General features: G+C 44.5%; 1 protein-coding gene across 3 annotated transcripts in view; it reads right to left on the minus strand.

Annotated features, from left to right (window-relative positions):
* Window positions 1–13878, minus strand: part of FGF12 (fibroblast growth factor 12) — a 472084-nt gene that overhangs the window by 28562 nt on the left and 429644 nt on the right. For all 3 annotated transcript variants that reach the window (XM_083177552.1, XM_083177551.1, XM_083177550.1), the window contains one exon: window positions 4061–4259. In XM_083177552.1, coding sequence (XP_083033678.1) covers window positions 4061–4259 — 199 coding nt within the window. The remainder of the gene's footprint in view (window positions 1–4060; window positions 4260–13878) is intronic.

A 13878-nucleotide genomic window follows, 5' to 3' on the forward strand; every position in this document is an offset into this window, starting at 1 on the left:
AATATATAAATAGACAGGGAGAGTCAGGGATGGCAGGGACAGGGAGAGTGTAGGATGGCAAGGACAGGGAAAGTTAGCGATGGCAGGGACAGAGAGAGTGAGCAACAGCAGGAAAAGAGACAGAGAGTGACAGCAGGGACAAAGAGATAAGGAGTGTGACAGAGAGACGGGTAGAGTGACAGAGAGACAGAGGCAGGGAGATGGCAAAGACAGAGGGAGGGACAGCAAAGACAGAGAGAGGGATGGCAGGGAGAGTAACAGCAGGGACAAAGAGAAATCACAGAGAGAGTGACGACAGAGACATACAGATGGAGCGCCTCTAATTGTTGTGGGTCCTGGCACTTCTATCGCCAACCTCCAGGAACCGGCATCAGACGGAAGGGGGCGTGTGCGCACGAGACGCTCGTACGCTCTGTCCCGTCTGAGCCCAACGCCGCCTCCCTGCCTCTCCCCCATCGCTTTGCACAGCCCCACCCCGCACCACCCTAACTCTGCCCTTCTCCCTGAAGCAGTGGGAAACCGTGTGAGATTCAGCCACTGTCTGCAGCTACAGGTGGTACACCCTGGTCTGTCCGGTTCATTAATTGGAATCAGAGTTTGCCTGAGACGACAACCTTACAGACGAACAGCCCATATACCAGCACTGCATGCTTTTGCAGACAGAAGATTCCCTGAAAGCCGCTATTGCATGAGAGATGTGCCAAAGCCAAATTGGCTGTCAGCTGGGACCATTGATTGTCCGGAGGCTATCACCAAAAGATCACAGAATGTCAACTCTGTGAAGACATCAGTTGGAAAGTTGTCTACAAGTGTTCTCAGAATATGATACCCCGTTACCCCTGAAGAAGTCCCGTTTGGGATGAAACGCGTAGGGTGATTTCAGGAAAACATTGGCTTAGTCGTATCAAGGAAGCTTTTTGCGAAGCGTATGCAGACCATTATTACACTCAGTGTGTGTGTATTCCCAGTCCCTTCCCCCCATATACTGTATTTATGATCTGTAATAGATAGCTGAGCATCCCTGGGTCTCCGTATCACACGGATTCCCTTGCCTGGTAACGTGGTGTCTGGCGTCGGACACCACACAGTAGGCTATACCGGCAGCATACTGACACATTTGTGTAAGCCGACACCACCTGTCTCCTGTAGCGCAAGTTCGGGGATAGGAGTCTGAGAGTGGTGCCGGTGTTTAACGGCAGGGCTGGGCAGTAGTCACACGAACCTAACAACACCGGCAGACACCGGTGTAAGCCGACACCATGTCTCCTGCAGCATAAGTCTGGTTACAGGAGTCTGTTAGCGGTGCCGTGGTTGGGACGGATCATACCCGCATCCAGCAGCGGCCGTTCACAGAGTGAGCCGAAGCATTCAGCCTGAACCCCGATTCTTAAGGGGGTATAAATATTCACCAGCTGACTATATAAATTCAACAAGCATATGAGCCCAGCTATGTACATTGGTCTGCTGGTATAGACTTTATAAAATCGATAAAAAATAAATATATAAGCAATTCTCAGTTACACATACACACCAGGGGATCAGGCAAGCTATCAGATCTGCCAATTTATTGATAGAAGGAAATTATGACTGGGGTCCCACTGATACCCCTTTCACATTGCACTTTTAAAACAGTATATTGCCATTTTTTTCCCATTTTAAAACGTTTAAGGCTGCAATGTGAAAGTGCCAAAGTTGATTTACCGGTTAAAGATAACCGGTATTTCAACACGGTTAAAAAGCAGAGTCCTACATGTTTTAAAGCCGTTTTTTAGGCAGTGTGAATGGCTCTACAGTATTTCAATGGCTTGAAACGTGTCCCTTGGGGGTGAAACAGGTTGAATTTTGAATGGTATTAAATTATTTTTAAAACGGTTTTCACCTGCAATGTGAAAGGTCTCAAGGCTCAGACCCGTTTTAAAGTCCCATTTAAGAATACCGTGTCATTACCCATTTCTGCAATGTGAAAGCAGTATAAGTAAGGATTTTTATCCTTTTTAAATTCACTCATACCCCTTTCACATCGCACTTTTAAAACGGTAAATTGCCGTTTTTTTCCCTTTTTAAAACGTTTAAGCCTGCACTGTGAATGCACCACAGCCGATTTACCGTTTAAAGTTAACTGGCATTTCGAACCGTGTAAAAAGCAGAGTCCTACACGGTTCCTTGCCGTTTTTTGTGCAATGTGAATGTGTACAATGCTATGCATTCACAGTGAAGGCTTAAACGTTTTAAAAAGGGAAAAAAAACCCGGCAATTTACCGTTTTAAAAGTGCGATGTGAAAGGGGTATAAACCGGTATTTAAAACGGTAATCTGCGGCAATGTTAAGGCTCTGACCCGTTTTAATTACCGTTTTAAATACCGGTTTTTAAAACGTGTCGGCGATGTGAAAGTGGTATAAGTGTGTCCTTATATGTTTGTATTGTGGTTTTACTTCGCAACATTTTAAAACAAATATAATAAAAGTTAAATTTTATGTGTCAATTCTTGAGGTGCACCAGCAGAAGACATTCTTTTTCTTTCAAAATCCCCCCCCCCCCCCAGTTGTATAATGGTGGCCTAGGTGTCCAGCCGGAGGATGATTCAGGGTAACCAGGTTCAAACAAGCAGCGGTACTCAACAGGGCTTTGAACAAAGGCAAACTTTATGGTATAAAACTGACATTTTGGGACATTACGTCCCTTTTTCTGAAAAAGGGACATACTGTCCCGAAACGTCGTTTTTACACCATAAAGTTTGCCTTTGTTCAAAGCCCTGTTGAGTACCGCTGCTTGTTTGAAACTGGTTACCCTATACAGTATACAGGGGTTAAAGTGAGGGGGAATGGGGTGGAACTGAGTTCCACCACCTCTAATGGTGAGGTGGAACATTTTAATGTCCACATTGGCCCTACACAGTAATTCTTACAGGAAAACATTCTAGTTCTAGTTGTCTCTGCCTAATGGGGGGGGGGGGGGTAATTAGGTGGCATAGAGAAATGAGCCCCCCCACCTCTGCATGACCACTTTAACCCCTGTACATACATACATACATACAGTATATATATATGTGTGTGTGTATACTGTATCTCTCCTTATGAAAAACAGAAATTAGAAACTTAGAAATCTATTTTTTTTATAGACAAATCTAATATGAAATATCAGTAGTATGTATTTTTTACTTCTAGCTTTACCTGAAATCCTGGTATCCTGGGAATGCTAGATAATATAAATACAATATGCTACATAATGAGGAAAGAGCTTGAGATACAAAAGAACTCAAGCGGGGCTAACACAGGCTGCTGTGTAGACAGTGTGCAGTAGGAGTTATTTACCTGCCTGACAGTCTCACTGAGGATGGCTGTCCAGGGACATACAGGACAGAGAAACAGAATCTGGAAAACAATCTGTTCAATGTAAACAACAATGTATTTAACTGAATGAAAGCTGGATCCTCTATTAACGTTTGCAATAAAGAGCATAACATTTTCAAGGCAAAAACATTTGAAGAAGTTTGCAACCTTTATCTACACTTCTGCTACTTACACACGTTAACGATTTCCTACCCTGGGGAGGAGACATTTCCCTATTCCTCCGCTATGAAGGAACAGGGGATATGTACCTCAGATCAGTCAACGCAGTTAACCGTTTGATTGCCAATGTTGCTGTGAGCAATCCTCACAACAGCCCGATGTGGCCAGATTCCAATTTTACAATGAACACATTGGACTGACACTATGGATGATTCAGCATATCCAAGCAATCAATATTTTTGGATCAGTCGCACAATTACAAAGTAAACTATATAATGTGTGCCAAGCCATACAGTAGTGTACTTGTATATCTAATGTAAGTTTCACATCCACTGTATGCCACATCGTAACACATGTTCATAGCTCCCCTGTTGACATACATAAAACATAATGGATTGAAAAGCCAAGTCATATATTGCATACATTTAAAGATGGCATAATTAAACTAATTTGTAAACAGACAACAACATGGTGTCATACTGCTGATAGATATTTATATACAACGTTCGGCACATTGTCAATCTTGTAAAGCAACACAACCAAGTCTTACCTTCTATAGGTTTTGGTACAAAATGAGATGATGGTTTGGTCTTTTTAACTCGGTTCCCTTTCATAATTTGCCCTTCATTACTGAGTCCTAGAAACCACTGCCGGCCAGATCCCTGCTGCCGATAGAGTGTGGAAGAATAGATAACGTAGTAATTCTCAAACACCGACTCCTTAAATTTGCATTCTGGGGTAAAAATATCCTACAGTTAAAGGAAAACAAAAATATATATTAGTTTCACAGACAGAGAAGAAAAAGGAATTACTTTATCATGGTCCAGCATCACATTGCAGGGGGTGATACCGAAATGACAATGCACAGTTATGCTAGGCTTGTATAATCTTTAATCTGAATAAGAATTCTCCAGAACAATCAGGGGCAACAGACACATATAGGTTATTAACAGCATATGTGTGTACTTTAAAGTGCGGCTTTGATGCAGTAATCATTGAGTATATTCTGTGAAGACGTAATACAGTAAGTTTGCCAAAAGTGCGGGATGCCGGCGGAAGTATAACAGCAATCGTTTACACCAGGCAAAATCGTGCCTAGTAAATATGGGCCTCTTTATAAAGATGTCCAAGTTCTCCAATGGTGCTATGGTTTTATTACATTATTTAATGTGATAAAATATTACTGGAGTACGTAAAGTTGATATGGAACCAAGTGTAAAGAGTGATTCATTAATAAAATAATCTTGAAATGATGTACAGTATGGAGATGACATTCTGACAGCAGCACAGTCAAGGTACTGCGCAAATCTTATACTTCACATAGTAAAAGCAGTATATGTGATTAACAGTATTTCTTCTTTTGTAATGCTAGGGTCAGTTTGGTACCAGTGAGAGATGTAAAGTTGATGAGACCCTAGTGACAATCATCTAATGTATGTTTCACTGTCTTAATACACAGCAAGCCCCAGGCTCATATTTTGGTTTGTATACAAACTACTGTACGTATGCTGTTGGATTAAGCTGCACTAAACGGCAAGTACGTAACTGATGAAACTACCTCATTCACTGGCGTGCCGCTTCTGCCTGCTCTGCCTACTATTACACCTTCTGCCTTCTGTGACTCTGCCTACTTGGTGTGGGCACCACCAACAGCCTAATTAATTGTTGGACCTGAACCCTTTTCGTGCCAATGTGCTGTGAGCGATCCTCAAAATATCTGCTAAAAATGCCAGTGTCGCTCACAGCGACTGTTCTCTTACAGTAAATAAATACAAATACAGCCAAGTTAATTTAATTTTAGCTACATATTGCACCCAAAAACAGAACAGTTGCTGTGAGTGAGGCTGGCATTTTTAGCAGATATTTTGAGGATCGCTCACAGCAACGTTGGCACTTAAAGGGTTAAGTCTGCCTCATGTATCATCATTATTTAAAAATATAATCTACTATATTCATGTGACAGTAGGGTTATGATATATATCACTGTGTGCTGCATTTACATGTATCTGTATGACAATAAATCTGATATGCAATAACACTACAGGAGCTGACTACAAGCATCCCAGACTCTGAATATGTCTATGTCCCTAGTGTACACAAATAGGTCATTAAGTAGTTTGTTGTTTATAACAAACACTGTACATACCTCCCCTGTGCACGGCAGTAGCCATGACCTCGCTAAAAGGTGGGGCTTCATTGGAATACCAAGATTGCAAAACATACATCACTGTGGTGGCATGCCCAGTGCTCTGTGAGCTGCTGGCCATGCCTCCAATCTGGTGAATAGAACAGGTGCAAAGTGTCCATTCACCGCTGCACAGTGGCAGGTAGTCTTCAAACTGCCCTCCTACCATGGGACACTGCTACCTGAGGGTAGGACAGTCCCCCAAAAATTAAACTGCTCTGCAAAAATTGGGAGAGGTGGGAGGTATTTATATACAGAATATATTTGAGCTTTATTGTTAATCATAAATTAGTGTACTGTAAATCTAGATGCTGATAGGTGCAAATATGTTCCAAACTGCAGGCGTAAAATGTGTTCATTAAAAAAGCGGCAATCGTGGGCATCTGCAAAGTTGCCAACTGTTGAAAGATGTGCGCAAGATGGCAGTAATGGCATAACTGCCAGATTCACGTTATGCAAATGTCATATACATCCCATTATTTTAACCATTTATTTTGGTTGTATACCATTCGCTATTAGCCTTCAATGAAACCTTGATAACCTTTCTAATACATCAGACACAGCTCTTAATCCAATAAAAAAAAGAGGTATAAATGACATGCACACAAGTGCAAAAAACACTTGAGCAGTACATTCACGATCAACCAATCAAATATGGGTTGCTACTACATCTTTTAAGCACCTACCAATAAAATAGCGTGGATAAACATGGATGTGCTTGTTGGTGCCAGTCTGTGCCTGTTCATAAATACCCAAACGATATGAGGCCAACCTTTACCCTGTGCAGTTTTCTGAGCATGCACAGGGGGATTTTATGCATTTTACATTACTAATTGGTGTAGATACAGTAAAAATTACATTTAGAAAACCACTTACACCAAAAAAATAAATGCTTCATTTCATTATTGATATCAATAAAAAAAAACTTTCTGGCCCCATTCAGGTTTGGTTTAACGCCGTTACCAATTAGCTCAGGTAAAGTGCCCAGTGCAATGGAATAACCCTGTAATTCCTTTGCACCCAATAAGACCAAATGGTTGCACTTAGGCCCTTATTCTGCTCCATTTGCATGGGCCGTTTGTTCGCAAGGGGACCAATGTTGGGCGTGTGCCCATGTGCAGCTGCATATGCTGGGTGCGTGTATCCACGGCGAACAGACTGCACATACCCAAGACAGGGAGAAGTGGGTAAGCGGAGTATAGGCGTGCCCAGTGTTTCATGGGTGTTCCCATGGAAATCATCTGGTGACGTGGGCGCCGGGGTTAGTGGACATCACCGGATGCCAACTGCCCACCCACTTCCTGCCGAAAGTGTAAGATGTTCCTATGGGTCTTCTTCAACACAGCAGGCATGAATTGTATGCAAAAATGATGTTGATAATCTGCGCATGTGTCTAAATCGGACAGTGCATATGTCTCAATTACTAACACTCAGAGACGCATTACAGTATGGGATGCAGGGGATGTGGATTTTAATGGGTGTTCTTGGTAGGTAATGAGGTGGCTAAGCTGCCTCAGGTATGATGCAGATAGATGTGTTGCTGAAAGCAGTTTAGTCCAAAGATGCATAGCCACTTACACAGGAGGCCGATCGCTGATATGTATTCAGAACCGATGGCTCATGTCAATTATCTGGATCGGCTGCACTGTCGGTGCTATAGCGCGCCTGCCTTTAAATCGTGACGGTGTGTGCCCAGCCTCAGAGAGGATAACTGATGAAAATGTTTTAATATATTTATGAAATAAGAGCAAATATTGGTAGTATTTAACCACCCGCCTGGTGCTAACATATGAGATGCAACCACATCCACGAGTCCGTCACCTGGCATGGTTGCAATGCATATCGCCAGCAAGTCCCGCCACTCCCCTCCTGCTGCAAAGGCCCCCTAGAAGTGAAGTCTCAGTTTGTAACCACCGACATCACTACCGAAGTCGCTCCAGTGGCATTTCAGAGTGCATGCACCGTAACTAAATGTGCTGAAAGGGGAACATCGTTGGACGATATTATTACATATAAGGAATCTAGTGTTTGGCTGGCATATGATTAAAGAAACCTTTTGTACAGTTCCAACAGGTGAGTGTGATTCTTTAAGAAAAGAATATACAGTAGAGGTCTCACTGGCATAGATGACTGTTGTCCATTCAACATTTAAATTCCTGTTTAGAAGGCCAAACAAAGCCATTGAACATATTGTATATATTATAAAGTTTAGATGAGTGTGAACATAAAGGGAAATCTCCTTTAATATACACTGCTCAAGAAAATAAAGGGAACACTTAAACAACACAATGTAACTCCAAGTCAATCACTCTTCTGTGAAATCAAACTATTCACTTAGGAAGCAACACTGATTAACAATCAATTTTGCATGCTGTTGTGCAAATGGAATAGACAAGAGGTGGAAATTATAGGCAATTTGCAAGACACCCCCAATAAAGGAGTTGTTCTGAAGGTGGTGACCACAGACCACTTCTCAGCTCCTATGCTTTCTGGCTGATGTGTTGGTCACTTTTGAAAGCTGGCGGTGCTTTCACTCTAGTGGTAGCATGAGACGGAGTCTACAATCCACACAAGTGGCTCAGGTAGTGCAGCTCATCCAGGATGGCACATCAATGTGAGCTGTGGCAAGAAGGTTTGCTGTGTCTGTCAGCGTAGTGCCCAGAGCATGGAGGCGCTACCAGAAGACAGGTCAGTACATCAGGAGACGTGGTGGAGGCCCTAGGAGGGCAACAACCCAGCAGCAGGACCGCTACCTCCACCTTTGTGCAAGGAGGAACAGGAGGAGCACTGGCAGAGCCCTGCAAAATGACCTCCAGCAGGCCACAAATGTGCATGTGTCTACGCAAACGGTCAGAAACAGACTCCATAAGGGTGGTATGAGGGCCTGTCGTCCACAGGTTGGGGTTGTGCTTAAAGCCCAACACCATGCAGGACGTTTGGCATTTGCCAGAGAACACCAAGATTGGCAAATTTGCCTCTGGCGCCCTGTGCTCTTCACAGATGAAAGCAGGTTCACACTGAGCACAAGTGACAGACGTGACAGAGTCCCGAGACGTCAAGGAGAACATTCTGCTTCCTGCAACATCCTCCAGCATGACCGTTTTGGCAGTGGGTCAGTAATGTTGTGGGGTGGCATTTCTTTGGGGGGCCACACAGCCCTCCATGTGCTTGCCAGAGGTAGCCTGACTGCCATTAGGTACCGAAATGAGATCTTCACACCCCTTGTGAGACCATATGCTGGTGCGGTTTGCCCTGGGTTCCTCCTAATGCAAGACCTCATGTGGTTAGAGTGTGTCAGCAGTTCCTGCAAGACGAAGGCATTGATGCTATGGACTGACCCGCCCATTTTCCACACCTGAATCCAATTGAGCTCATCTGGGACATCATGTCTCGCTCCATCTACCAATGCCACGTTGCACCACAGACTGTCCAGGAGTTGGCAGGTGCTTTAGTTCAGGTCTGGGAGGAGATCCCTCAGGAGAGTATACACCACCTCATCAGGAGCATGCCAAGGCATTATAGGGAGGTCATACAGACACGTGGAGGCCACGCACACTACTGAGCCTCATTTTGACTTGTTTTAAGGACAATCCATCAAGTTGGATCAGCCTGTAGTGTGTTTTTCCACTTTAATTTTGAGTGGGACTCCAAACATGCATGGGTTAATAAATTTGATTTCCATTGATAATTTGTGTGTGATTTTGTTGTCAGCACATTACACTATGTAAAGAACAAAGTATTTAATAAGAATATTTCATTAATTCAGATCTAGGATGTGTTATTTTAGTGTTCCCTTTATTTTTTTGAGCAGTGTATAACTGAATACCTTTTACTATTGTTCTAGTGTCCTTTTTGAGTGAAAAAAGTTTGCTTGTGTACAAATATCCAGAATATAGAAGAATTACCTCACTCAATTGTTGTTATGTAAATGAAAACTGGAAGCAGAAAAAGACTCCATTTAAAGTATTCTCCCGTTGGTATCTAGTTTCTGAGCATCTGCATGTGATATATCCCTCAACTTCAAACTTTTATTGGCGTCATTGTGGTCAAGATGGTTACTTCTTCCATATCTGTTTTGACCTATCCTCATATAGGCCCTTATTTTAGTTGATTTGGTCGGATGCGTATTTCGGACAGGAACCAAGTGTTTTGAGCCCTGCCTACCATATGGATCGCTCACACCAACCAAAGATGCCGAGTGTACAGACCGTGAGTGGATATTTCATGTGAACACCTCCTCCATCTGTGGGAACCTCCCCCATCCTCCGATGGTCACCGACCATCGAATGATGGACCGAACGGTCAGACAGCACCGAGTGCTCCAGACCACTCGGACATTTTTCTGTATAAAAGCAGGGATATGGGCAGGCAGCTGACATCCGGATACGGCAGTTGTCCGCCCCCCACAACGGACCTCACTCCGTGTTTGGACGTGCAAGGCGTTCGCACATGCGCAGATACGCCTCTGCCAAACATCGGCCGTCCAACCGCACATAGAGCTGTCTGACTCAATCAGAATAAGGGCCATAGAGCCATTTTGGATATTGGTCCAGTCTATATTAAAATCTTTGATGCCTTTGTCTGCCACTCTTGCTAAAGTCATAATGCACCCCAGTAGACCAGTTATATAATAATTCAAGCAAATTGATTCTGTATATCACTTGTGCTGCTAAATTGCAAACTGCCAAAACCTGAAAACATGCCTCCTCCCCCCTCCATCATGTCAAGAATATTCACCTTTTATTCTCATTCTTTTTCCCCCCTTGACAATCATTGGTATTTTGGAATAATACTGCTTTAACTTGCCCTCCTCTCTGTATTCTCTTCTCGTTCCTTTCCTCTATCCATTTCTTTCTTCATTTTATAAGCTACTGTATACTATTGTTATGGGTCTAATTATTTAGACAGCTCGCTCAGTTATATCTATTGTTTTGACCCTCTTCCTTGTTGTTTACAGTTTTATTAGTGGGGAAAAAATATTTTATTTTGTTACTGTTCCTATTTTTCTCAATAAAAACTCCATGATGGAAAACTGGAAGCTAGCTTGATGTTATCTGTAGTTATCTGGGGTGGAAAGTGTTCATAATCTATATAATAATTCTCTAAGGTCTGTCCCATCTCCAATATGCATGCGCCACCCATAAAGCAGACCTATACTATAGAGGGGATCGATATGAAATCCCGGCGGTCGGAATCCCAGCAGCCAAAATCCCAATGCTGAAATCCCGACAAGGGGGGGACGCCCCCCCCCCCCCCCCCTTGCGGGCTCGCCATGCAGCAGGCCCGGTGCCTCGTTACGCTTGGCACACTGATTTATTCTCCCTCTATAGGTGTCGTGGACAAAGTGCTGGTTTTTCGTCGGTCGGGATTCCGACGTCGGGATTTCGACCACTGGGATTCCGATCACTGGGATACTAACTGCATCCCCTATAGAGGAGACCTGCCGGTCCACAGGGAATGGGGTCTGTATGGGAGTTAAACGGAGAGATGAAGTGTGGTAGGGCAGTCAGTCCGGTGGTGGATCAGAACATATGCTGGGGCAAAGTGAGGGTCACTTGTAACAATATATTTATATTGCCTTCTTATATTATCGGAAAGTTATTATTCATTTTTTATTCTACTTATGCAAATTCTGGTATTTCAAGGTCATATGTAATACTGTATAAATTAAATATTAAGAAAGCTAAATTCCTTTCAATGCATTAACTATGTATCTATGTCTTTCAGTATTTTAATTTATATAAAAAAGTTCATTGTAGTTGTAGCTGTATAATGACCTGATTTGTATAATGACATGATTATAGGCAATGGCGGCCAGTATAACTGAATAGTTGGTTCAGTGATGAGTAAATGAATAGACAAACGTCTGATGGTCATATTAAGCAGCAGATGAACTGTGAACATTAAATAAACATTTTGGGCCTGATTGTACGTTGCATGTGTCTGTGTGTAACACAGTAGCCAATTTCATTAATACTGAGACCATCTTGCTGTGGCTGGAAGCAGGCACTGTGTGAATGGGACGCACACACAGCATTAAAGCAATGGCCAACTGCGCACAACATTAATTTAGGCCCTTTATGGCCAGAACACTGTCTGACAGCAGTAGGGTTATGGGTTTCCTCCAAATGCTCACATTCCAATGACATACAGTACTATGATCTTAACTGTCTGGCAATATTAAACAGGGAGAAACTGATACCAGATACAGAGTATAATGGTATTACATTATGGAGGTGAGGCCATAATATCATGAGTCACTATGCCTCGCCCCTGCACCTCCGACCTGAAAATGTTCCTTCAAGCATTAAGAAGAAGGTATGTATGGCTTTCAGTAACTTGCACTTGCCCCTTATGTCCAGAGAAGCAGATTGGGGATGCACGTGCAACTTAATTGGTGTGCAGACAAAGGCCCTTATTCTGGTTGGTGCGGTCAGAGCCGCACACGGGGCTCCGACCGCACAAACCAAGGGCCGCCCACCCGACGGATCGCCACGGCCGTCCGTACACGGACGGCTGGCGATCCGCACAAAAATGGTGGAGGCTACGCCTCCACCATGGTGGGAGCTGCCCCCTGCCTTCGATGGTCGACGACCATCGAAGGCAGGCCCGCACGCCGCGGCAGCTCCCGCAAGCTCAGACCACACGGACAATCGTCCGTGTGGGAGCTTGAAAGGGGGCTGAAAGCTGACATCCGGCGACGTCAGCTTTCCGCCCCCATGTCATGGTAATGAGGGCGTCATGCCCTCATTACCATGCACACGCCCCGCGTTTGCATGGGAACGCCCATGAAACGCGGGGCGTACACATAGGGTAATGAGGGGCTGAAGCCCCTCACGCCCCTATACGCCCCCTTTGCGGCGGACGAAATCCGTCTGCGGCGAAGGGGGCTGCACATGCGCAGAATGACCTCTGCGCATGTGCAGAACAAAAACATCGGCGGTACGGCCGCACGCGGGCCGTACCGTCCGATTTAGAATAAGGGCCAAAGTCTAAGAAATTTATTTCCGGGAACTGGAGATATCTGCAGTCAAGCAAGCTGTCCTCCCACCAGAAAAATATGAATAATAAGCCCACTCCACTATACACCCCTCCTCTGCGAGTGATGCTGGCGATTTTAGTGGATATTTTGCACATATCTCAAAGAAATGTTGGCACTCAAAGGGTTAAATTCAATTAGAAAATTCGGTACTTGTTTCCTAGAACGGCCACAATCGTGAGTGATCGTGGCTCTTAATTAAGGGACACGATCCTCACGATGTGGCCGATTTTTAACAATTTTTTCCCTTTGATTGACAGAAATCGGGTCAATCGGTCGGTCGCGACCAATTAAAATCGGCCGCGATGCGACCGACCGATTGACCCGATTTTTCCATAGACTTCAATGTTAAAAAATCTTGTAACATTGAAATCGGGAGGATCTTGTCGGTCTTGTGCCATTATAATGGCACAAGATGAGATGGACTTGATTAAGTCCATCTCACATAGGGAAAAATTATAAAAAAGGTGAAATGGGCCAATATGACCCATTTCACATTTTTTATGTGCCCGCCATGACCCCACGATAGACGTCAACCCGAAGCGTGGCGAGCGCAGCGAGCCCGCGAGGGGCGGCGGTGCGCGTCCTCCGACCTTTTCATTCCCCTACTATCCACTAGGGCGTGGAGTGAGAATAGAATAGTGTGGCGAGCGCAGCGAGCCACCGAGCCCGAAGCGTGGCGAGCGCAGCGAGCCCCGCGAGGGGACGCGTATACCTGTGAAGTTATACGCGTCCCCTCGCGGGGCTCGCTGCGCTCGCCACGCTTCGGGCTCGGTGGCTCGCTGCGCTCGCCACACTATTCTATTCTCACTCCACGCCCTAGTGGATAGTAGGGGAATGAAAAGGTCGGAGGACGCGCACCGCCGCCCCTCGCGGGCTCGCTGCGCTCGCCACGCTTCGGGTTGACGTCTATCGTGGGGTCTAGCCCACGTAGTAACATTTGGGGGGGCAATTGAAAATAATCAGGTGAAAAAAAAAAAAAAATCGGGTGAAAAATCGGTCGGTCGGATCGGTCGCATCGCATGCGACCAAATCGCATGCGATGCGATCGATCCGATTTTTTATCTTACGACCACAACGATCTAAATCGTTGTGGCCGTGCTAGGAAACAAGTACCGAAAATTCTTTATCTCCAATTCAACAT

This window comes from Crinia signifera, chromosome 3, assembly GCF_055691185.1.
Source record: "Crinia signifera chromosome 3, ASM5569118v1, whole genome shotgun sequence".
Classification (NCBI taxonomy): domain Eukaryota; kingdom Metazoa; phylum Chordata; class Amphibia; order Anura; family Myobatrachidae; genus Crinia; species Crinia signifera.